Here is a 26,020-nt window from a genome sequence, read left to right on the forward strand (position 1 = left end):
TATATACACAGCATACGGTAAATCAAAATGGCGGCGAACGCATCTGTGTGCGTATGCGCAATTTGTAAGCTACCATTATCAACCGATTAAAGCTCCAAAATTCTTTTGACTTATAATTCTAACATTTTTATAACTAAATACAAGAGATTTGTGTTATAAATTACGAGGATATCTTCTATTTCACCGTGAGAACGCTTTTACGCACACATGTAAAAGTACGCGAAGGAATGTCGATTCAACGGAGAAATCAACAGATTCAACGCCGCGCAGTGTTCATAACCAATGGTGAGCTTTCGAACTTTGTGGTTCGTCCACCAAAGCACAGATGGCGCTGAAGCGATTTAAAATTATTAACATTAGGGGTACATTATTTATAAGGGTAACGGATATAACATACACTTTTATTATTATCACTTTTACACATCTAAAATACTATTGAAATATCTAGAAAGCATTCCTTATTCAAACCGTTTAGAACTTTGAATAGTTATACGTTTGATCGATTATTTTCCTAGCAACTGCGTATAGTTAGATCGCAAATAGTTAAATATTATTAACGCAAATACAATGGCAACCTGTTATCAAAAACATCCATTCGAAATTGAAACATCGGATCGTCTGACTACAATAAACACAAAAATATTTGAGATCAAAAAGAAAATACAATTATCAGGTTCGTATAAATTTAAAATTTTCTTATCAATTCATTAAATGTACAGCCTAAATTAGTATATCGCCAAATATTCCAACAATCCGTTGTTCTGTAAAAAAAGCGAATAATAATATTTTCAAATAAAATCATCTTTTATTAGAAACATTTATACTAGCACGCTATTCCAAAGTGTTATTTCGAATTAAATTCGCTCTACGATACAAGTTGTACCTAGTGTAGAATATTTCGTTACGCATTTGTTCTTATTGAACTTCCGATGTTATGGAAATAAAAATAACTATCTTTATTTAATTTAGCAGAATTAATGTTAAATTCTTATATTTTAAACATATATATGATTGTTACCCTAGCTACATATAAATACAGTTCACACAAATCCGTCACTTTTTGCTTAGTGTCAAAGATGATCAGCAGGGTTAAAATAACTATTTCAATCGCACTCAAATATTTTAGTTTTGCACCTTCAATTTCCACCATTTTATCGAATGAATATTTTTAAAGTATAATTAACTAATATACATGCAAAAGTCATTGTCATTTCAGCAAATAAACGCCTACTGAAAGGCATAAGCATCTCCCTAAGCTATTTATGATAAAGGCAGGCGGGTTGGCGATCGCAGTGTCGTATTACAAATACACGGAAGACGCTGCTGCTCATCTTGTCAAAATTTGTTTGTGAGCAGAGGCAATCCTATATAATTAAGGCACAAAGTATGAATTATAAAAGATAGTATTCCGAGAATCTAATCCACGACATATGATCGCGGTTCTTGTAATTGTAGTTCTTCCTATGGACAGTAGGTTTTGGAAGTAATAACAACAGGAAGTCCTGGGTAAAGTGTGTATATGCATTCGAGTTTCGTCCATGTTTATACAGATGTATATAAAGAATTATATTTTTGTGGAATTCCCCTTTTAGATGCGCGCCTGGCGATGACGTAACACAGCTGCTACAATGTAAATAAAAAATGTCATACGTATTAACGCGCACTCGAAAACTACTTAAATGTTATAAATTAACTGTGAAAGGAATAGGGCGTGTAATTAACATTTCAGGGTTTGACAGAAATCGTAAAGTTTATTTGGTACCCGGCGATGAATATTGCACATCGACCCTTGGAAAGAGACGATCGGCTAATTTCGGCTAGAGCGTTATCTCTGTCGTACGAAATAAAACTGACAAAACGTCACATATGTAGTGTGGGACAGAGATAGTGCTCTACGAGGTTTCGGTCAGCTTGGCTCTTTATAACAGTTACTATGTTTATAGCGATTTATCTAAAATGCTATTTAACGTATATGTAAATATTAACATATCCTCAAAATTCTTGAATTTCAAAATAAGAATACATAAGCTTGATGTTAATGACATTCACGCTATTGATGTTCTTATTGTATATATTCATTAGTCCGAAAGTTGTTTGTAAAAATGTAACACGCTATTTCATTACATTTCAGAAGAGTAACTTTTAATTAAATTTGAATTAAGTTTGTCTATAATACATCTACTAATATATTTCTTTAAACACGTAAAAAATGTTTTGACTTGACGCTGCAAGTTCCTTTGTCCAATCTTTCATTTTTAATGATAAAAATCCAATATTTTTTAATTTAAAATTAGCAACAGGGCAAATATTATTCGTGATACCTTACTCTCAGCCTCATGCAAGGTTAAAGTCACTCTTCGAGCCTTGGAGAGGACAAAGCTCGATTTCTCTACGAGATTGAATCAGAGATGGGGAGATACTTAAACGAATTAATGTAACGGATATTGCTCATCGAATTGCCAGGTTCAAGTGGCAGGAAACAGGCCACCTAACACGGTTAACAAATGGTCGCTAGAGGCTTTTGGTTCTGGAGTGAAGACCAAGAACTGGTAAGCGCAAAGGAAGACTTCCACTTATAATATAAGCAAACAACTATAAGTTCATTAAAAGATGCTGGATTCGAGTAGCTTTTGTCCTGTCCTTTTGGAAATATATAGGAAAGCAATAGGTTTCTCACATTCTCCTTGCATGGACGTAGGTGGCAATGAACATTCTGTGGTCGAAATGATGACGTAGAATTTTAATTACGTTCAGAGGGTCAAAGAAAATCACATTACGAAGAGAACGAAACAGAGAAGAAACAGAACAATGATCTAATAGAGACGTTGAAGAAAGAGATAAAGGTTAGATTAGAGGAACTGGTGCAGGCGCGGGCTGTTATTGGTGATGAGGAAGTGCAAGTAAAGAAGTATTTAAACGACGTTTGCTCCTTCAACAATAAAACCGGTGATCAGGTACAATAACTCTGGTTAAATAAAATACTTTTAATGTAATAAATTTTATTAATCATCAATTATCCCTTACTGTTAAGTCAACTTGAGAGTAAACATAAAATAAACAGTCTATTTTACAAATGTAAAAATCCAAAATAAGGTTGTATCAAAAATCGCAGTTCAGTATTTTGATCATCATCATTTTACTTGTACGGCGTAAACTGCTGGACATAAGCCACCCACTTAGTTTTAATTGAAACCTTGACTATATCTACTGTCCAACTAGTGTTAAGCCTACCCATATTACTACTGATCATTGATCCATTTCTTTAATCAACCTTTCTACATATTATGTACAAAAAGGTTTTGCGGACTTAATGGCTTTAGACCTTCTCTAACATTCAACCTAATGATGAGAAGAAACGACGACGGTAAAAAAGTACACTTTAATACTTAGGAATATAATAGAATAGAATATAATAGGAATATAATAAAAACATTCTAAACTCTTTCCAGATAACACATAATGTAGACTTAAAAGTTATTGAGCTGAGAAAGATGTTGGATTTATTAAAATATGAAAAGCGAAGCAAGAAGAACAAGCTTAAGGACCTGGAAAAGGAGTATGAGCTGTTACTTGTGGAAAGCACTAAAAGTGATCTCGTTAAGTCTAAAATCACAACAAAAGCTAGAAAGGTATTTAAAATCTACTGTATACTCATTCCAACTTCATTTGTACAAGAGAGTTGTTTTTTCTTATTGACGAATAGCGATTATAAGCTTTAAGCTCATGAAGCTGTTAATCATTTCCGTCCACTACTGGAAATAGGTTTAACCAAACAGTTCAAAAATTGTCGACAATGTCCTCTGTCGACTTGGGTGCACATCCCATGTTGCACTTATCGGTCTGTGATCTCTACTTTTATTTTCACCAAGATTTTTCACAAAATTTTGTTATTTCCACACTCCTTTTTTCTACTTAAGAGATTTCATTCCTTTCTTCTTCTAGTTACTTTTCGCTCGTCTCTCTTCCTTCCCCTTTCCTACATAATACTGTAACAATTCTAAACATTTCCCTCCACTTCAGAACCTAAAAGCATCAGCGGACATCATTATTGCTAGCTGCCATTTACAATTGCCAATCCGTTGGGCTATACAAGTAAATTTCGTTCAGATAGGATCTCGTTGAAGTTGCACACAGAACAGATAGCCCCTAGGGCCTAAAGATTCTGGAGTTGAGATCACGGACTGAAAGCGCAGCCTTGTCGATGTCGTCAGAAGACGCTGGATACAGGCCGCTTCAAACCGGTCCTATAGGAAATCTATTCGGGAGACCTAAGTCTGCGAACTTCCTATCGCTGAGATGTTGGTGATTAGTATTTTGATAGTCTTAAGGCAACAGTGCCTTCATTAAGACTTAAGCCCTTCTTCAGATGCAAACCGTAGTAACGTGCCAGTGCAGAGGTAAATTCTTTCTTACCGATATTTTGTTTAGGATATGCCAGTTTCCACATGATGTTCTTTTCCATTTATAAGGACAGGCGACTATATCTCGTTGAAATAAAATTTACAAACCTTGTAATAATGTAGTGCAGGGGTGAGCAACATGCGGCTATGTATTTCTAAAATCGAATTTATTCCATTGATTTTCTCTGATCAATATATTGTAGTAATACTGCCAGTACCTTCTAAACCGAAACATTCAATCAAAAATGATCATCGATTAAGATTGAATGATTTATGATTAGAAAGCTGCGTACATGTAGCTACCTCTTCAATTCCGGCTTATGTTAATCAGCTTGTATCGAAAAAACAGTGGCGAACTTCTAATTAAACATTTCAGATATTTATGTTATCCTGTTCTATGCTTGTTGGTTTTATGTTTAATGGTAAAATTTATACGTGAATTCTCTCCTTCTATTAAATTTATTTATTAAATTCTTGCTAATTTATTTAATGAATTAATAAAGTTTCGTAAATTATTAATGTATTACTTTATGTTTAGCCCGCCAAAATATTTTATTATTTTAATTAGCCCGTTGACTAAAAAGGTTGTTGACCCCTGATGTAGAGTTTATTTAAAAATTGCAGTGACTGCAAAAATCGTCTGTTATTTACATTTGTATCGTTTGTTGATTCCACAGCACGTGTCACATTTGGAGAATGAGATACACAAAGTTCTTATCCAGTGGACCGAAGCAGAGCAGGTTAAAAAGAAATACCTCTCTATCAGGTAGCTATTATGTTAATGATTTATTATGACCATTTACCTTGGTGTTCATATGGCATTTTCAGATTCTTCCACTGTTACACATAAGTTAGAATAAATAAAATAACATGCGAACAAGGTAATAACAATTATCTTTTTGTTGACGTAATATTCATTAGAATATAAACAGATAAAGATAAAACTCATCTATTCAAACTTTAAACTATTGTCAGTACTTTTATAGATCGCCAACTTTTTTAAAACTATTTTATTTTTGTCACTACTCTGCTTCGCAAGGCGTTAGAATTGCGGAGAAGAAACAGAAAGAAGCTCTACAACAACATATGCACTTTATTCTGCGATATAGATCATCCAACTGCATTGATTCATTTCTCTATGTCTGTGACATATAAATAGTCCGAAATTTTATTTTTTATTCCTTTGTCTACAGACAGGCGCTCGTGGAAGACTCCGTTAAATTTGAAAGCTCTCTTAGTCATATTGAAGAACTTCTTAGAACGCAACAGGAAGAAATAAGAAAATTAGAGGTACATGAATATCTAGACAGTATTTAAATATACAAAAAAAAAAACATAAGCACAAATTACTATTGTTAATCATTTTACATTTACACTATAAAAAACCAGTGTAATTTAATAGAAAAATTCTCTGCAAGAAGCGATTGTGAGAGGTCTTTTATTTGGACTAGAAGAGTATTGATGAGCCGATCTTTCATATATTGACTTGTGACCGTAGCTCATGTGTATTTTGTGCCAAATAAACAACATGATTGGTTATTGGTCTAAAAGCTTTGTGGTGTTTAATATATATCTCATTCTTTAGCTAAAACATTTAAAACTTCAACTAATTTCAATTATCCTGTATAAAGATATCGCTCTGAAATCATTATCATTATATGAATTGATTAATGATTGAACGAATAAAAATGTGCATGAGCAAATGAAATAATGTACGAATATACCAATGAAAGCATGAACCAATAAACAAATGAAAAAATAAATGAATTACTTAAAGATTTACTTAAAGATGAAATAAAAAACGTATGTTCGAATAAATAAGTGAACGAATGAGTAAATGGACCGGAGACGGGAGACGGGAGGCCGGAGACCGGAGACCGGAGACCGGAGACCCGAGACCGGAGACCAGAGACCAGAGACCGAAGACTGGAAGCCTTATTATTTCTTCTTCTTTTTAGCCGATGGACGCCCTGTGAAAGGCATAGGTCAGCTACTTCCCGCGACCTTAACCATGCCATAAGTCCACCTAGGTGACGCCGGTGGACGCGGCGTGGGTAGACCTACTACTACCGCGTCCACCGGCTCGTGGTCGCCACTCTCGAACCTTTCAGCCCCAACAGCCATCTGTTGCACCAGCGACGTGACTCGGTGACTATTCAGATTACTGCTAATCAATTTAAAAATGTACTTATCTGAATTTTAAAAACGCTCTTTCTTACTACTTAGTATATTATATTTACGTTTTAAACGGTTTTATTTAGTTCGACCCGTACGGAATTTATTTGAATCAAAATTAGAAATTGAAATTTAAGCACCTCCCCGTTGTCAGATTGATCTGAAATTTGGTACACACATTTAATTTAGATGACAATACAATATAATAAAATCAATAACATTATAAATCTAAGATGGCAGCCGATACAAAAATGGCGGATTACGTATTTTTCCTTAAACCCCTCAATATGGGTATCAAATGAAAGGGCTACACTAGTAAAACACGATGATTATGTCAAAATTTAAATTTTAAGATGGACGCCGTTCCAATATGGCGGACTAGGTATATATTTTTCCACAACCACCACAATATGGGTATCAAAAAACCGTTCAACTTAAAAGTTATTTTAATGTATTTATTTTATATTAATTGACAACTAATCTATATGTTAATTGACATCTAATGAGCAATACTTTCACTTCCATAAATCTTTTACACTTAAAACTTATAAAATTTTCTATTAAATGGAGTTTAATTTATTTAATACAAGAAAGTAAGCACTAATAATTAAGCCATTGTAATCAATACGCCCGTAACTGAGTTGTTAACTGCAAACAAAGTATCTGTTCCACGAACAGATACTTTGTTTGCAGTTAATTGCTTAGTAAGTTATTTGCTTAGTAATCACACAATACCTAAGTTCGCTTAGTTCGCTGTTTGAGTTAGTTATATAATTTCATTATTTATAATGACGCGATGTTAAAGACCAGGGAAAAAAAAACTTTTACATTTTACGTACAATTTCGATTATTTTTTACACGTCGCCGTCATTTTCGTTTCAACCCGTAAACGCCCACTGCATGGCATAGGTCTCAAAGATATCCATCCATATACCACAATCGCCACACTTGGCAGGTGGACTGGCGATCGCAATGTGATGTCATGGTACGCAGAAGACGCTGCTGTCCATCCTCTGAATACTTACTCCGCTCTTACTTCGCTGGCTCAGTGACCCAAAGTGGGTCTTGGCCTCCGAAGCGAGAGGCTCCCACTTTCCTCTATCTTGCGCCATCGTCTGCCATTGGTTGACATTCAATTTGCGCAAGTCTGCCTCAACGCGATCGATCCAGCGATACCTGGGTCTACCCACTGGTCTTCGACCCCTCGGTTTTTCCAGGTACGCTACCTTCACGCTCCGATCCGATCCCATTCGCTCCAAATGATCAAGCCAGCGGATTCGTTGAGCTTTATATTCGCCAATGATATTATTTGTGAAAATGATATATCATCCTCTGAATACTTTTATGTTTATGAATAGGGGCAATTCATAATAATTAGTGCAAAAAGTTGGGCCACCACTATTTGTTTAAAATTTTATCACATATTAATTTGTTCATTGAAATATTTATGAATTTATCTAATATTATAATTTCAAGTTAAAAAAATCAAGTATACAACAGTACTGGACTGCAAGAACAGTAATAGAAACGCCTTTATTACGAAAAAAGTATCAAATGTGAAAATGTATTTTTTCTTACATTTTCGAAAATACTAGTGTTCCTACAAAAAGATTTTATTATCACTAGTTATCATCACTACGATTAGCATTTATTCGAATCCGTGGAACGTTATGATGCAGTGGGTGCGTGCCGAGGCAGCAGAGACCAGAGTTAGGGCAGCGGCGGCAGCGGCTGAAGAAGCTGCGCAGGCGCATGCTGCCGAGCACGGCCGTTCAGCGGAGCGAGCTTACTTCGCGCATCGCTTCCAAGAACGTCGCCAGGAACTCGAGAAACTGGAGAAAAGAATTTTTCCTCCTGCTGGTATGTATGATCACTATTAGTTCTTAGTGGATAATACAACTTATAAATATAATAGGTATTAATAACAATATAACATTTGATAAATCATAATCCACAACCCTGTAATTAACAGATACAAATAAATGAAATTAGAGGGTCTGTTTGTAATAATTAAATTTCCCATTTTTACTACATGAATTTGTATATATATACGATACATGTACCAAAATAGTTTTTATTTTTAATTTTTGTCTGTTTTTATCTGCTTTTTCTGGCTAATGTCTCTGAAATGGCTGGACCGATTTTGACGAGAATTATATTGGCAAAAAAAACAAAAAACTTAATAAACTAAATATTTTTTTGTTAAAGTCCAAGCGGATAGATATACATACAAATATATATATATATATTTATATAAATATATATATATATATATATATATATTTTAATACCGTGCACGGCTACGTTATGGTATATGCAAAACTGAGTTTATTATTAAGTTATAAGAAATTTCCAGTACGCCCAGTCCTTCATGAAGAGACAAACGGCTCCGTGGAAGGCGATGGTGTCGCCGAGGAAACAACGGCGGCCGCGCAGATGGAGGAGCTGTTTAGACGCTTGATGAAACTAACTGGTATTATAACTTCAAATAATCAACAATAGAATTATAAAGGTATTAAACATACGAAGTAACACAACTTACAAACATAAGTAAGAAAAGTACCAATATTTAGCCACTTCCGCACAAGCAGTGGTAGTCGTGCAACAAAGTGCACCGCCCGCCAGCCCGCTGATAAAAGCGTATGCGGCAAACAATGCGAATCACATAGCCGCCATAGCCAAATTACTCAACACGTGTTTCACCCCTCCGCGGGGCATCTTCAGGAGTTATGTTACACCGATTAGTGCCAAACACAGAGTCTTGGCGGAAGTGGCTAAATATTGGTCATTTTCTTACTTAGGATGGACTTCCGCAAGGTAACGCCTGATTCCATTAAATACTAACAAACATGTTGAAATCTTTCAATATATACAGTTTCGAACCTGAATGTTGAGAGGAGTTTGCTTCACAAATGCAATTTTATTACTCCGCATTACCTCTTCTTAACAAAAATATTAAACAAAAATAATGACGAACTATTGCTCAATGTAGACTTTTTTGTGCCATCACCTTAGTCTCTAAAATATTTACGCCTCTCTGTGTATTATAAATCATTTTTATGTTAATGAGAAAGAGTTAAACTCGTGTCGAGTCCATTGTCAAAGTGCCACCCTTAACAATGAAATTTCCCATAGTGGGACGAGCCCTCACTTTGGGAAACACTGATGTGTGAGGTCCCCTCTCGGGGGCCCTTGTGCTTAGTCACTCCATTCAACGTTCAATGAAGCGATCTAAGAGTTCGGCGGCCTCCCAACCTGGTAAAATAGTAACAAATAAGAAAGCTGCGTGTGCGGAAGTGGCTAGATATTGGTCCTTTCTTATTTAGGATGGACTTCCGCAATGTAACGCCTCATTCCATTAAATAAAATAGTAACATTCCAAGCCAAAGCTTCGGAGGCCTCGACCTTTGCTACTTTAAAAGAAATCTTAAGCTAGACGCACTCTGCACCCTTGCACCTCATACCCGCGCAACCTTCAAACGCCATTTGGGCAGCACGGAGACTCCTTAAAAAAAACTACACGTACAATAACTTATTTTCTTTCGTGTTTATCTGCAATCAATCTCTGACTACAATCAGATTTATTTTTTTTCTTTGTCTCGTTTAAGGCTTTCCATAGTGGATACATCATCTTTCACCATCTGTCACCAAGTTTATATGTTATGGCCTTTAAGTCGTTTAGAGTATGTGATGGTTGCTAAAAAGATAGCTTTATAATATATCTACATATATATTTGGTGCTTCATGGATCCCTATGTTCGTAATAACCCATGGCGTTTTTGATAATCTATTTAAAAATAATGTCACAAAAGAATTAAAAAATTCCTTATTTATACCAGTATTTTTATGGTAAGCCATGCTACTTTAATACAAAAACATCAAAATATTTTTTCAATTATTAGGTGTAATTAATTTAACATAGATTGTTCATGTATTGTTTTGTCATTGTTTACATAGGATTAATGTTTTTCTGTGTTACTCATTTATTCACGTTAAGATATAAGTAAGATAGTATATGGCCAGTGCTTCGTACGCCCATAATAGGCAAACATATATAATTTTGTACTTTATTATACGAAAAGAGTTTGCTTACCTCTTGAAAATAGATGTACTGACCTTATAATAAGCAAAGTTCCTTGTGCAGAGGAAATTGCTAGTACAAATAGTAATATTATGTAAACTTCTTTTACCAGGTGTAACAGAGCCAGAAGAGGTATTCGACAGGTTCCGAGCACAGCGCGAGACGTCCAAGCGGCTGAGTTATCTTCAGAAGACAACCGAGGAAGAGAAATTGAGACTGGAGCAGATGCAAGCAAACCTTGTTTCGGAGTTGGAAGGCTTCAAGTTCGCCTCCGTGAGAGACAAGGACGAGTATATCGCATTAGCTTTTTTTCACTCTCACATTTAATTTTTTTTATTACTAATCTAACATAAATTATATTGTGGTTTACATAAATATTACCCACATAAGGCATATATAATGCATAAAAAAGATGTAAAACTCCCAGATATAGTATTGTATCAAAAAAAATTTTGTCAAGAGGTAACGGTTTGTGATTTACGATCAAGATCGCCGGTTCGATTCTCGGAAGGTGTACACTCTGTGATTTATACTGCTTTGTTGTTGTTCACAAATGGTCAAGGAAAACGTCGTGAGGCAACCGCTATAACATATGATCAAAAATTTAAATGTCGTTCCATCAGCACTGGGTCTGGTAGTACACGGATTGTATTTTAGCAGTTGGAACATTTCATACATAGATCTATAATAGTTATTTGTGCATCGAGAAATTTGAATCAGGTGTTAGAATTCATCTTTATATTAAAGGCACATACTCTCCGAACTATGCGGCGACTATAAGACTTAACTTACAACTCAATTCTTAGTAAATTTAAAACAACTTATGTCAAGTATGATCTCGGTTTTATCTACCACTTATTCTCTTAGCGCTAACATATTCAGAAGTAGCAGTAATGTTAGGCAGGCGATAGTAACTGAATTGCGATTTAGAGTTGGAATTATAAATATGTACTAACATCCTAAGCTATCTCGTCCCTCTGAGTCATCTAAGAACTCCCAAAACACTAATATTTTTTTTTACATATAAATGTTCGGAGCCAAAGTTTCCAAAATGGGCCCCGAACTAAGTTACGCAAACAAGGACGGCTTAAGTGCCTCCTGTGGTCTGCCTATTTAAGCCTATAATTAGGAAACGCTAATAAGTCAACGTTGTAGATCTAGATAAAAAATGCAGGAATAGAAGTAACTGGTAATTTAAGAGATAAGCTATTGAAATCTGGATCCATTCATACTTTATCATACATTACAGAAATTTGTAAATGCTATCCTAAATGGATGTTTTTTACATTTATATTGTATCATTTCATAATAGTATAATCGAACATAAAGTAATCAATAAGTTACTCAAAGTAATTTTAATAACTTATTGATCAATGAATCACACTATATACTTCAAGACAAACATTTTGAAACATACTGTGTTTTACCAAAAAATACACAGTCGATAAAACATCCATTATTTTATTATTGAATACTTTTCAGAGGTCAAGACCTTATAAATGAGTTAAAAGCTGATATAGAGAAAGAAGAGCAGATATATAACGAGGCACAGAAGAAACTGGATGAACTCGACTCATTCTTATTAGAGATAAAAAGGCTCTTGTATGATCTATGCAAACAGCTTGACGTAAGTGAACTATTACTTTAAGAAGCTTTAATTGTTAAGCAGCCAAGATATTAGACCTTTTCAGGGTCCAAATTTTTCTACGAGATCGAATTAGAAATGTGCAAATCCATACACGAACGAAATCAACCCATCTAGCCTGGCATGTTGGAGGTTGAAGTCGCAGTAGGCAAGTCACATAGTTCGCAAATGTCTGCGTACGGAAGGAAAAGCGCCGTGCGATACGTCCAAATACAAAGCGGACAGATGATCGTGTTAAGGTCGCCCAAAAGCGCTAGACGCTGCCCGCTTATATCCGGCATTCGACTTCCTATAGCTGAAATTATCATAATAATAAATATATTATTATTATGACGATAACACGGCTGAGAGGTATATTCGCTAAAGAGCGGTATGTGTAATTAAAAAAACAAATTGTTGAATTCCGTCGATCAAATTTTATAAGCTTGCAATTCTTTTAAAGATTATATTTTGCATCATACCTATCTTACGTAATGCAACCACAGCAATTCCGTTCTCTTTATCACCGCTCTCTATTTCAATATGTCAAAATGTTTTACAATATATTGGCATGAAAGTAAGAAAACACAATGAAGAATCATATAAAAATGACATATTCCAAATTCAAAAGTGACGTTTCGTTAATTTTTAATTAATTGTATTTACGGCCAGACTAAATAGAAATAATAATAACTAATTATCGACTGTGACTTAAATAAAAGAAGATCGTAGTAAAAAATTAACAAGTCCATGAAATTAAAACTAGTTAAAAATCTTTCTACAGTAATAAGATTTTTTTAGTGAAAATACGGCTTTGGAATCAATTGCATTATAATCTATAATGATGAATGTATTGAGGGCTCTTATCAAAATGGAACGCATTATAAGAGAACTCAATTTAGTAATAGTTTCTATCAAACTGGTTTTTTGCTTCTTGACGCCCATCAGTGATTACTATGATAATATCCAAAACGCATAATAATGTGAATGAATCAACATACGCATATAATTAGTTAAACTTATGTAAAATCCATTAACATGGACTTCGGCTAACGGAAATACAACATTAATTCTTTCTAGATTTTTCTGTAGACTGTCACATGAAGGTTTCATTTACAATGTATTTCAGATAATACCAGAACCGAGCGTACCTGAATGGACAGCGGAAGCAAGAGACATTCAGGAGATAGTGGAGGTGCTTTACGCTCGTTTTGAGAAAGCGCAAGCTCGAGCTGACATCATCAGGGAAAAAAGAACAGATTCCACTACAATTGTGGTACCTTCTAACGTGAGGCTTGCTTTTAACACTTTTAATTATAATAGAAAATATTGAATAGTTATTATTTAAAGATTTACCAACAGTATAGAGTTATCTATATATAAAAAATAAGTTTATTATATATTATTTCTTACGGGACATATTAAGGAAATTTAGATTTAATTTTCAAGATTATGATCGGATATTTGATCGAATTTTAGGTGTTAACGCATGAGGCAATGAGAAAGATCCACAAACAGCAGTAGATAAATATTGGCAGATATATATATATATATATATATATATATATATATTTATATTATAGTATGACTTACACTGCTGGATATAAATCTCACTCATAGACATCGAAAAAGACCGATTGCAAGCTATTTTTAACAAATTAAATACAGTAGAATATATAATTAAGTCCACTACTGAAAATAATATAAGAATACATATATTTCTCGATATTTCTCGGACTAAAATATTTTCTTTTATTAACATAAAGGAAGGAATCGTTATTTATTTTTCTAAAACGATATTATCAAAGTGTCATACAAATCTTCGGCAGCTTTCTTCTAAATGACACACGAGGATAAACACGCCTGCAAGAGTAAACTATTGGAACTGCTTTCATTTTCTTTCGAATGTTTTCTTTAATTCAGCGGTTTTTTATAGATTAATAAAAAAACTCTCCTCTTGAAGTTAACAAAACCTTCATGGATATGGTATACCTATATACGTATATAATAAAGTTCCACAAGATATCTTAGACCTTCCATTTCTCAGCTATAAATCTAAAATTAAAAGTATATTATTAAATAAATCTTATTATAGCATTCAAGAGTTTTTAGTGAATCGAAATGCACACATGACCAAAAAATAGTTAAATTTCATTTAATAGAACAACTGTTGAGTTTCTTGCCGTTTCTTCTCAACAAATCAGCGTTCCGAGCTGGTTGAAGCTTACTATTTAAAAACGTGTGCAAATGCCTACTAGAATAAAGATATTTTGAATTTAAAAAATTCACATCGTGACTAACCATATCTAATTGTCTAAACATTGTCGTCAATAGTAAATGTTCAATTAATTACCATTGTTTTATTACAGACGTGCACGAAAAGAGTTTCTACTCTTTCGTGTATTACACCAAACATTGTGTTTCAGACGACAAGTGCGGCCGCTTCTGTCGCCGGTGTGAGTATATACAGTCACAGTACGCCCAAGGAGTCCGAGAAAGCGATACCGACGTACAAAGATTTGGTTAATAAAGAGCCAGTCAAAGTAGCTGGTAAGCTTTGACTTTATTTTTCAACAAGAATTTTAATACATTTATTTTATAAATTGTCCTATATAAGTGATATATAATACATTTTATCTAAGGAAACCAATGTTTTTGACTATTTAAAAATACTTATTGCTGGCAGCTTAAGTTTCTAGAGTAAAGGCGATGGTTGGACAAACGACTTTGCTAAGGTGGTTTTAGAAATCTATCTGGCAATCCCATGTCCAACAGTGAATGTTCAAGTAAATCTACAATACCCGGCAATAAATACTACGCATCGACCTTTGGAAAGAGACAATCGGATTATTTCGGCTTCGTAGAGCGTTATCTCTGTCGCACGTCTGACAAAACATCACATGGGTAGTGTGGGACAAAGATGATGCTCTACGGAGTGTAAGTTAGCCCATTGTCTCTTTCCAAAGGTCGATGTGCAATATTTATGGCCGGGTAATGTATGTGTTTTAAGATTTTTAAAATACTAATCTGTTACTAAAATACCTTTCTATCGTTTTTATTACTAACTTTTAAACATTTCTTGGATACACAGTTTGAAATATATTTTATTTATTTTTATTATTAAAGCAGATCCTAGCGGTCAAAAATTGACGCCAATTAAAAAAGAACATTGATCCTGATCCGAAAAAATCCACAATAAACTCAATTTGATTTCTTATACGATAACTTTTACAAATACATTTAATAATGTATTATAAAGTTAACATTAAAATATAATTTATAATATGAAAGTCATATATTAATGGCTAGCTAAGCGCCGAGTCTTCGGTCTAGGTAAATGAACTAGTTCCCACGATACGAGATTATTTTCTAGTGTTCAAGATTGTAACCTGCTGTGGGAACCATAGATAATACTAATTAATTATTTGTAAGCAGGATATATCAAAAATCTTGTTGTATAATTGTTATATGATTTATACACACATAAAATTGTATAATTTCTTTAATATTAAGCACTTTTTAACCATGTCTTGACTCATCATGATATCTATGTAACTATAAGACATAGAGACTTGAAATTTAGTAAAAATATTTTATTTATCAATTAGAGATCAGCTAAGAACCGGTTTTACAAAATTCTACCGGTATAAAGTTGTAAGACACTTCATTAAAAAGAACTCATAGAAGTATAAAACTATTTGCCTGTAAGAGGATAGTTAAAAATAGGTTTTACAAAATTCTTCCAGTATGAGGTTGTAAGACATTTCATTAAAAAAGGCCTTATATATGTATAAAACTTGACTGAATATTTTTTTGGTCTGTTAAAAATGACCAAGAATGATTTTACGTAATTAAACTCCAAAATTTAGTACGAAACCATTAAAAATAAAATTAAATCATCTAATTATAAATATAATGTAAAACGTCATGTTTTCTTATTCCAAAATAAAGAAATAGAAAATCTATTACTTTTTTCAGAATTTCTGATCAATCGTTATTAAAGTCTTATTTTGCATAGCACGGTAATAGGTGCTTTTGCCATGTAAATAAAGATTTTCGTCTTTCAGTCTCGGATGAAGAGGAAGACATACCTTCGCGGTGCTATCTGAAGCGTCAAGCGCAGCTGATCGTCGACACCAAATGCAGGAGGAAAGGATTTAGAGCGCCCTTCCCGAGGAAATAAATCATCTTGTCTACTGCAGATTGTTTTATTTTAATTTAATAGTTTTATTTTTAGAAAAAATATTTTAATGGTTACAGACTGCTAGGATTGCAGATTACCATTTAGGATTTTATACCCAAAATGGCCGCAAGCTTAATATAAATTTGTATACATAGGGTAATTGGTTATAGATATACATCTATTTTCAACGATGCTGTATAAAGTGGTCATTCGTAAGTTACATTAATTTTTATCTAATGCAATTACATGACTAAAATAAATATTTTTCTAACAGAAGAACGGAACCCTTCTTTATTAGATTTTTCTGAATGCGAATAATAATATAAATACTTTTTTTTAAATTATGAATGGCATTAATCATTGAAAATTAAAAAAAAATGTTAATTGAGTGACGAAATCACGACAGCCGTCTGTCAAAAAATTTTTAGGATATTTACATTATATATTTTTTTAAAGTATACATAAACAAAGGACTTCAACAATCATGTTTTGTCCGCACAAGAATTCGTTTTTGCAGCTCGTCTGCGCGGTAAATCCCCGCGTCATCAACAAAGCAGTCGACCAAGCGATGCAGGTCCAACACTTCGACCCTCACACAGGTTCTACCACCATTATTGTGCTCATAATCATTATATTAGCCGATAGACGTCCACTGCAAGGCGTGGGCCTCCCCCAAAGATGATCAGTCTTACGCTGCCCACATTCAGCGACTTCCCGCAACCTTGATTAGGTCATCAGTCAAACTAGTGGGGGCCTTACCCATCCGCGTCTACCGGATCGTAGTCACCACTCGAAAATCTTTGAGCTTCAATAGCCATTAGTTGCAGGAGCGATATGCTCCGCTCACTGCTACTTGAATAGGAAAAATTCTGCCAGCAAAGTCGGTGAAAGGTTAAGAACAAGAGTTCTACGCATCTTCTCTTTTCTGATTTAAACTCGCAGCATATTTGTATTATGGTACATTTTTAATTTATTTAGAGGATACATATAATAGAATACTATTATTAAATAGTATTTTTAGTATGTGTGAATGACTAAACCTAGGATGAATATATACACAGAATGTTATAAGAATAATAGAACAAAAATTTTTCATCGCTGATTTTATTTATTTTTAACGCCATTAATGTTATTATAAAGGTTACAGGTTACGGGATTGCAAACAAATATTTATTTTTTCATTTACACTTTTTTGTGCACCATAGATAATTACTAAAAAAAAAGAAACAATTCATATAGAGATACAAGAGGTGATCTTATCGCATGAAGCGGTCTAAGTCAGACAGCCTTTAGATGGGGATGAGAGACATGGAGAGGGCAGTTTAGGGTTTATATACATACATTACTATACTCACATACATATATACAAAATACTTATATATACATAAGTATTTAAATGTTATTAGGACGACCGATGAAGAAATGTTACATTTGAGTTTGAGTACAGTATACTTTTGTCTTATAGCGCAATATTTCAAACACATGAAAATTAATTTTGCAGTCGTTCTATATAATTTGAGTGACCGTTATAACAAGGAGACTAGGTTATTCCACCATGTACTTCAATAAAATAGTCATTGAACCAACCGTCACAAAATCTTAACGCATAAAACCATAGTGGTCATACATCAGTATCAGAAATAAATTCTTACTAATTTGTATATGAATAGAGAGTATTGAAGCAACGGTCAACTGGTAAAAACGTATTTGAATACGCACTGATTCTTTTTTAATTTTGGATAAAATCTTCTGTACATAAGATACACTGGATGTTTTTATGCCATGAATCTTTAAACGTCATTAACAAATTTAAATTTAAATAAATTCGCTTTAACCCTAATTTTTAAAGGATTTATTTTAGTTTAAAAGTAATATGGTTATTGCAATCAATTAGAACCAAAACTTTTTATCAGGAGTAATCTCAATACCAAGTGTATATAAGTGGAAGATAGGATTGAGTGGGATCCCTTCCATGAAATACTCAGTACTTCAGAGAGGTTATGATAGCTTCTACGAAACACACCAGTTGTTCCACCATCGTCTGACTCTGAGCTGCTTAGCACTTTGGGTCCAGGACTTTAGTGGTAGTTAATGCGACCGTACCTTACCTAGCCCGCAGTCGTGTCGGCGATGCAGGGCGAGTATAAACATGCTGGATAGTTGTCTCCTTTGTGAAACCGTCAGTGTCCATAAGAAGGCACTCAAACATACACCTTCGGAGTCGCAGGTGTTTAAAGCGAAGAACCCAAACTCCTATTAGTTTCAGGGACTCTGACGTAGAGGATGGATTGACGTGATCATGAACCATAGTAATGATAAAACATGGATTACGAATTAGCTTAACAGAACTATAATAAATTATGGTCTAATAGAACTTAGTTTTCCAGTTATAAACCGATTTTCTGCGACCTTTTTTTATAGAGATCCCACCAGCTCAGCGTTTAGAGTCAATGCAGCCTTCGTTATACGCGCCCCATGTCGACATCACGCGCGCCCGTCTTGGCTTCGGTCGTATTGGAATTCGACTTATCGTTAGAGATCTGCATTCTTCTGACCCTTACATTAAACTGCAGGCGTTGCATACGGTGCTGGATCAGGTAATTTAATAATTAATTATCATCTTCATCATTTTAACCGCAGGACGTCCATTGTTGGATGTAGATCTCGTTCATATATTTTCAATAGGACCGGTTGAAAGCGGCCTGAATCCAGCGGCTTTCGAGGACCTTAAAGGTTGTTTATCCACCTTAGGGGACGCCCTATGCTGCGCTTGGCATTCCGTTGACTCCTTAAGACTCCAACGACCGTCAATTCTGCGCGCTATGAGGCCTCCCACTGGCACTAATTCGCCAATCTGCCGGCTTACTCTTTCTAGGTTACCAATCTCCTAATTCCTGATTTGTTCGTATCGACAAATCTTGAACATAACCCTCATTATCGCTCATTGAGCGACTGAGACCTCGCCATAGAAGACTGAAGTAAGCAATAAAAATGATTTTTATTTAAAACGTATGCAAGTGATTTTTTTTAAATTGTTTTTTTTTTCAGTCGACCAAAAATTCCATGCCAATCTCTTTATTATTGGACTTTCCTTATTACGATTAAAAAAATCATTAAAGGAATACTCGGTTAAAATAGAATACCGTCCAGTAACACTGTCGTAGTGTGAAAAACAATTAACATACATAAGAGAACGTGACTGAACTGTTCAAATTACAGATGCATATAAATGCATCCTTACTTATTACTAACAAATGATATAAGTTGTGTTTTTTTCCGGTATTAACTATATTCGGCAAATCCTTCTTGCGTGTAATTCCTTACTACGAGTAACTTATCCTTTTCTGAGTAGTCTAGTGCACTATATTTCGCCATCTGTGCTGATCTTTGGTTCAGCACAAAATATTGCTTCGACTAATATGGTATCGAGCGTGGTTCGAATCTAATATGACCAACGTATGTAGCTACATGCTCGTGTTCAACTTTTCGAAGATCATGTCAATTTCCAAGTTTAAGTTATATTCTAATACTGTTTAATATACGAAACATTTAATTTACACATAATTAACACATTTTCAGTTGCAAATATCAGAAAACGCAATGCACCTTATAAATCTTCACATCGCACATCGACTTGTCGACTTGATGCTTGTACGGAACCCGATTGTGAGGGAGAAAGTGTGTCTCATTCTCACCGTGTTGGCCAGCTACCAACAGGGCAGAGCGCAGATACTGACTCGACCTCTGATCATCACAAACCTGGTATGGCTGACGATGCGCGGCAGGAAGGAGATTCGTTACGCATCTGCTTATACTCTTAAAACTCTCTCCCAGCACCTCTGCTGCTGCGAAGCTATGATGGCGCAGGAGCAAATCGTTGACAATCTTCTTAAAATGATCAAGAATGACCACACCGGAATTGTTCTACTGCATTTGCGAACGATGTCGAACCTTTGCGACTGGGATCCTGTACCAGCATTACGTGCGAACGCGTTTCAAGTAATGCTCGCATTGTTTAAGAACAAAGATGAGAGGATAGTCGCCGCATCTATGGAATGCATGGCTCAACTCTGCAGTCATACAATAGGGAAGGAACTAGCCGATATGAACGATATCACATTTGTTTTAAGACCATTCCTACTATCGACGTCGATATTTATTAAAATCAGCGCCGCCGGTCTCATGCAGTATACAACTCTTACCACTCGCTCTAAATGGAGAGCGAAGGAGGTTTGCAATGATCTCACTAAAGTTCTGGTCAACTTATGTCACCACACCAATAGCCCAATTCTTCAGCTTAGATGCATTCAAATCCTTATCAATCTATGTGACTGCCCTGACATTAGATATCATATGAAAGCGCATTGGGAGAAGAAAGTGAAGAGGATAACAATATGTTCTCTTGAATTATGGGACGGTACAGACGAGATAAAATTCTACGGACTCGACACCGGGATAAAAGGAAGATTGTTCTTCGATAAAAACCCAGAACTTGTAAACCTGCAGACATACATCAAAAGAGTTTACGAGGCGAAAAAACAACTGATCGCCGCTATCAACTGGACGCCGTACGACTAGTGATTTGAAAATAAAACACAATTTACATTCAGCACATTTATTTGGACAAATAACTAATTGAGCTACATTTGGCATTTGATACGCTACATTTGTGCCTTTCCGCATACTTAGACTACGATATCAGTCAATTAAGATAACATTAGCATGCATAAATATGAAGTTATCTACACGAATTTTAAACTATTATTTTTGAATTACTGATGGTATATAACAGGGGTCACCAAGCGACTCCATAGCTATAAATAAGCCTCCTCCATAGATTTCTAATAAGACGAGTTGTAAGCGGCCTCTGACCAGGGTCTTTCAAAGACTTTATCAAAGTTTGATAGTCCGAGCATTACTCAACATTCTAAATTTTTTGCCAGCCGTAATTAAATACCTTTTTACATGGTATTGGAAATAAGGTTTTTTTTTTAAATTATATAATTTGAAAACATAAAGGTAAAAAATGTGTTTTTATCAGTAATTAAAATATTACAATAGTATTATTAAACCAAATAGTCATCGTGGCGATCTTTTGAGGGATGCCTTCGCCTTATTGGGCGTTTATCAGATGATATGATGATAATTAGCAATTTAAAAGGCATTTTGAAATAAAAATGGAGCGCGGATAAATTTGTAAAAAGCCACAAATTATTCTTTAAACAACCATATTAGTTCGCGGGCCGTAGATTGGCAACCCCTGATACATACGAACCGATTGAATCCTATGATAAATTGTATAATAATAGTTCTACAAAAATTTACAATGAGTGTCTTATACATCAACACATACCAACCACGTTATAATAATCTCAATATACCCAAATCGCTATCTAAGCAGTAATGTATTGGTACATTTAATAAATAACGCTACATTAAAAGATATGCAAGTAACTACAGAGTAAAGACAGCCCGTTAAACTAGAGATTAGATATTTTGTACGCTACCCTAGAACTGTTGACTATATTAATTTTAATTATTTGACAATTTTAATTAGAATACATTTGTTCTATTAATGACAGCTTATTACTTGTATAGCGAAGTATTAATTTCTTACATAGAAAATGATTGTTGAATGTCGATTTATTATAACCAAAATATGTTACCAAATATAAATTATTATTATTAAAGTAGGGAGGAATTATCAACAAACACTAAAGCGGTTTTAACTGCCTTATAGTATCTTTTCTTTATTCAAAAATCAAATTTCGAAAAAATATTCCACATTGGAATTCATAAGCGTTCTTACATATTTTAAAAATAGAATAATGACAAAGACGTAAAAACTAGATGACAGTTATCAACTTTTAATTAAAATAAATTTGAATATTGAATTTCAAAACAAGGCAATTTAATGTCATTCAAAGTTGCCAGTATAGGAATCGATAATTTCACAGATAAATAAATACAAAATCATATATATACAGTTATATTGATACACCCCTAAATACATTATTTTAAATAACACATTTTTTTAATTCTCAAAGAAATGCTTATAATATGGTAACGCCATTTTGAATTAAATATGGAAAATCAATATACCAAAAAACTATAAAAAATATACTTTCCTCTAGATGAATAATAATTATTATATATGAATTTATTTCTCTCTTTATTTTGTGCTAATTATAGCCTTACATCTACCCGCATGTTTCTATGAAACAATTATTACATGGAAGATATTTTAGCTTTGTGAAAAACAAGTTTACTTATATTTCTATTAAGTTTAAAAGTGTCTTTTACATAATTGGTAACTTATGTATGTAACATACTATGAGTCATATAATGTGCACAGCGATATATTAAAATCATATGTACAACTTCAACTAACAAATATGTACTATAACTAGCTAAGTATAAACCACATAACTATCTTAAAATTTTAACTTGTCATTTAGGTCTATATGCTAGACGTAATCAAGCAACCATTTCCACTACATATTATAAAATAGGAATTAACTGAGAATTTACTTATAGGTTAAGATACTTATTTAAACGTTAATAAAGTTCAAATTCCAAACTTGATATATTATAAACAATCTAAATTTTCAGGGATAACAAACCTTTATGAAAGTCAACCTAAAATGTTATGCGACAAAATTAAGTAGCACAACAACGTATCCGATAATTCAGGTTGGAAACCGTTTTTATATTTCGCCGACTTATCAGATGCTATGACAGATAGATACGAATTATCTGTTGTGCGTTTATTTTCACGAATTTCGTCAAGTTTTCTTGTTTTATGTTACAATGAAGTTTTTTCATCTATTTGATTTTTAAGTTTATGCTGAGCCAGAGCATTTTAATTTAAAAATGTGTGACAATGAGCCGAGTATATACCGGACCAGGTCTTTTTTCCATCATCAAAATCAGGTAGGAAGCACCTTTCTTCCTCAGAGAGGCAAATTGTGATAAAGGAAAAATGAAGAAGAAATGTGGGTAGGTGATTGAGATCATGTATTTTATAATTCGATCACAAAATAAAATGTTTATTTCCTCTGTTAAACATTATGCATGGTATTTTAATCTTTTATACTTTTAGTACAGTAGCTTAAATTATGAGGCAAATATATGATTAGACTAATTTGCAATAGGTTCATCTGATTTAAAGTCACAGGCCGCGAATGGTGCCTTACTTAGACCTCTATAATGTGAATAGCTTTAAAGGGTCAGAGTGAGACATTATTATACCTAAATGGGGAAGCTGTGTGCTCTTAAATCACATAGACGCGAAAAAATATCGCTTCAGGTAGCACAAGCATTGTCATATATAAATAGTTAATAAATTTCTAATATTTTAGATATTTACAAATCCTTTACGCTCATTACATTTTTATATATGAACTAATATATTACATTAATAACGACTAAATAATTATTTTAAATCGATACCAGAGTAAAATCGATTAAAGCATACTTCTATGAAATATATACACAGGGCAACCCTAAAGGTAAGACGCTAAATTGAAATTCTATAGAAATACAATACATTTACATAGAAAATTCAAAATTGGGACAAGTCATGCGATAAAGAGGGTAGAATTAAAACTCTATTGCATAGCGAGACATTAATGCCTAGAATTTTTCGAAATATCTTAAATTTAACCTCCGCAGTTTTCTTTGACTAAATTACAGATAATTCTTAAAATATATTAATATTAAAAGGGTTGCCATATCGCAGAGCAAATCTACTTAAAACTAATTTTAATTTCAAATAAATCACAGCATACTTTGGAATTTAAATTTCATATATTCATCAGCATTTCAATCGTAAGACGTCCTCTGTTGAACATATACCTACTATATGAATTTCTAATATACATATACAATTAACATTTGTCTAATTTTTTGTCAAGGCTAATTATGATTGATTGATTCGAAAGTTCGATATAGACTCACGCTTGGAACATTAAAACTAAAAATAACATCAACGACTGCCAGCTAAATGGCCAATTGAAAAGAGTCCGAATTTTGTTAGCAATAAAGTAGAAATTTCATTGCGATCGATAGGGCATGTCTTCGCACGTGTTTCTTCACGACATTTGACTGCAATATTTGCTTCGTTCAAATACTTATCCATAACAGGTGTTTCGAGAGTAAGCATCGAGATTAAATAAAACTTTTTTTATTTTTATAATAGTTCGACTTATATTAATATTTAGGAAAAGTCCAAAACAATTATTTTCTAACATACATTTATAATGGCAATAAGGATATTTTGAGCTTCGTCACCATATATTAAATTGTTAACGACAGTATAGTACACCAAAAACGTCCTCCCGTTGAAGCGATATGGCTGTCTTGCTCGAACACTGCGTCCTAAGCGATGGCGTCTCGCTTGCACGCTATTTGCTATGCGTAGGCGTCTCGCTCGCACGCAGCGTCCTAAGCGCAGGCGTCTCGCTCGCACTGCGCATACTTGTAGAGCGCCTTGCACAGGTCGTGCAGAGTTGCGTCTCACCTGTTCCCTCCGCGCTTGTTCAGAGGGTCGTACACTTCCGCCTCGGAGTCGATTTCATCTTCTGAAAGGGATAGTGAACCACCCACTCGACGCGTGCGCAGTCCCTCCTGTAAAATCGATTCCTAATTTAGTTTGAAATATATAGATGGCGCTGTTGTTAAATGGACTGCAAGCAAAGCTTTAGTCTGTGAATATCTCCCATATACCATGTTAATTCGTGGTTGATTAATACCTTTAAGTTCGCTAAACATCATGTTTTTTTCTTTAGCAATTTATTTAATTTAGCTAGTTCAACAAAATATTTTAATTTAAACAATAAATGCGGAGCATTTTATGTGTCGTACTGATGTAAATAGTTTTTATAAAACAATCTAGTTACATCAAAATATGAGTTTGTAATATATATTTCAATAAATAATAAAGAACTTATTTCATACAGCCCTACACAAAACTCTAACAAATTTTATTAGGTAAATAAATTTTTTAACTTCACTAAGTTTTTATGATAATTTCAAAGTATAAATCGGGCAAGCAAAATTAAATAGAGTTCTAAGTGTAAATTAAAAAATCGTCAATTGTTTCCATCATAAAGGTTTATAGTTTATAATCAAGGATTTTTTTCAACTACTAACACCCTTTTATGTATTAATATTTTAATTAGATACACAGTTTTTCTATTTAAATGTAAGTAATGTGAAATTCATTATAAGTAAGTGATCTTGATACTTTTGAATGTTGATATTAAAATTAAGCTAAGCGAATGGTTTTAGTACATGAAACAACATCATATATGAGATTTAAAACGACTACCCTTTTTATATTAAGCTGTATTAACAAAAGCTGTGAAGTGTTTATGTACAGCTAAGCAATATAAAACCCCGTGATTTGAAATTTATCTAGAATGCAGGTGAGCCGAAAAAGGCGCTAGGAATAACAACTTGGAATAGTTCATAGTAGATCAAATATGTGACACAAGGAGACCGCCAAGGCCAAAAGACTAATTCCACTAACGAGCCAGTCGGGGCTGACGGCGCCA

The 26,020-nt window shown here is 33.9% G+C and overlaps 3 protein-coding genes across 4 annotated transcripts in view; 2 read left to right on the plus strand and 1 right to left on the minus strand.

Moving 5' to 3' along the window:
* Positions 1 to 567: 567 nt before the first annotated feature.
* CCDC151 (Coiled-coil domain containing protein 151) lies at positions 568 to 16,465 on the plus strand. The gene is made up of 12 exons (XM_068773089.1): positions 568 to 673; positions 2,755 to 2,954; positions 3,450 to 3,629; positions 5,078 to 5,166; positions 5,594 to 5,690; positions 8,255 to 8,435; positions 8,932 to 9,048; positions 10,769 to 10,946; positions 12,139 to 12,283; positions 13,410 to 13,568; positions 14,707 to 14,830; positions 16,348 to 16,465. Exons 1-12 carry the CDS (start codon positions 568 to 570, stop codon positions 16,461 to 16,463), a joined length of 1,692 nt encoding a protein of 563 aa, XP_068629190.1. The 3' UTR covers positions 16,464 to 16,465.
* A 482-nt stretch (positions 16,466 to 16,947) lies between these two features.
* LOC137929951 (uncharacterized) lies at positions 16,948 to 21,041 on the plus strand. The gene is made up of 3 exons (XM_068773108.1): positions 16,948 to 17,062; positions 18,885 to 19,060; positions 20,043 to 21,041. The coding sequence occupies exons 1-3, from the start codon at positions 16,948 to 16,950 to the stop codon at positions 21,039 to 21,041; spliced, it is 1,290 nt and encodes a 429-aa protein (XP_068629209.1).
* A 1,426-nt stretch (positions 21,042 to 22,467) lies between these two features.
* The window catches only part of sws (patatin like phospholipase domain containing sws), a 34,428-nt gene continuing 30,875 nt past the window's right edge, over positions 22,468 to 26,020 (minus strand). For both annotated transcript variants that reach the window (XM_068772480.1, XM_068772479.1), the window contains exon 26: positions 22,468 to 25,091. In XM_068772480.1, coding sequence (XP_068628581.1) covers positions 24,981 to 25,091 — 111 coding nt within the window. In that variant the 3' untranslated portion in view covers positions 22,468 to 24,980. The remainder of the gene's footprint in view (positions 25,092 to 26,020) is intronic.

This window comes from Battus philenor, unplaced genomic scaffold, assembly GCF_028537555.1.
Source record: "Battus philenor isolate CCGP_79_NKW_IND1 unplaced genomic scaffold, ilBatPhil1.0.hap1 SCAF_5, whole genome shotgun sequence".
Lineage (NCBI taxonomy): Eukaryota > Metazoa > Arthropoda > Insecta > Lepidoptera > Papilionidae > Battus > Battus philenor.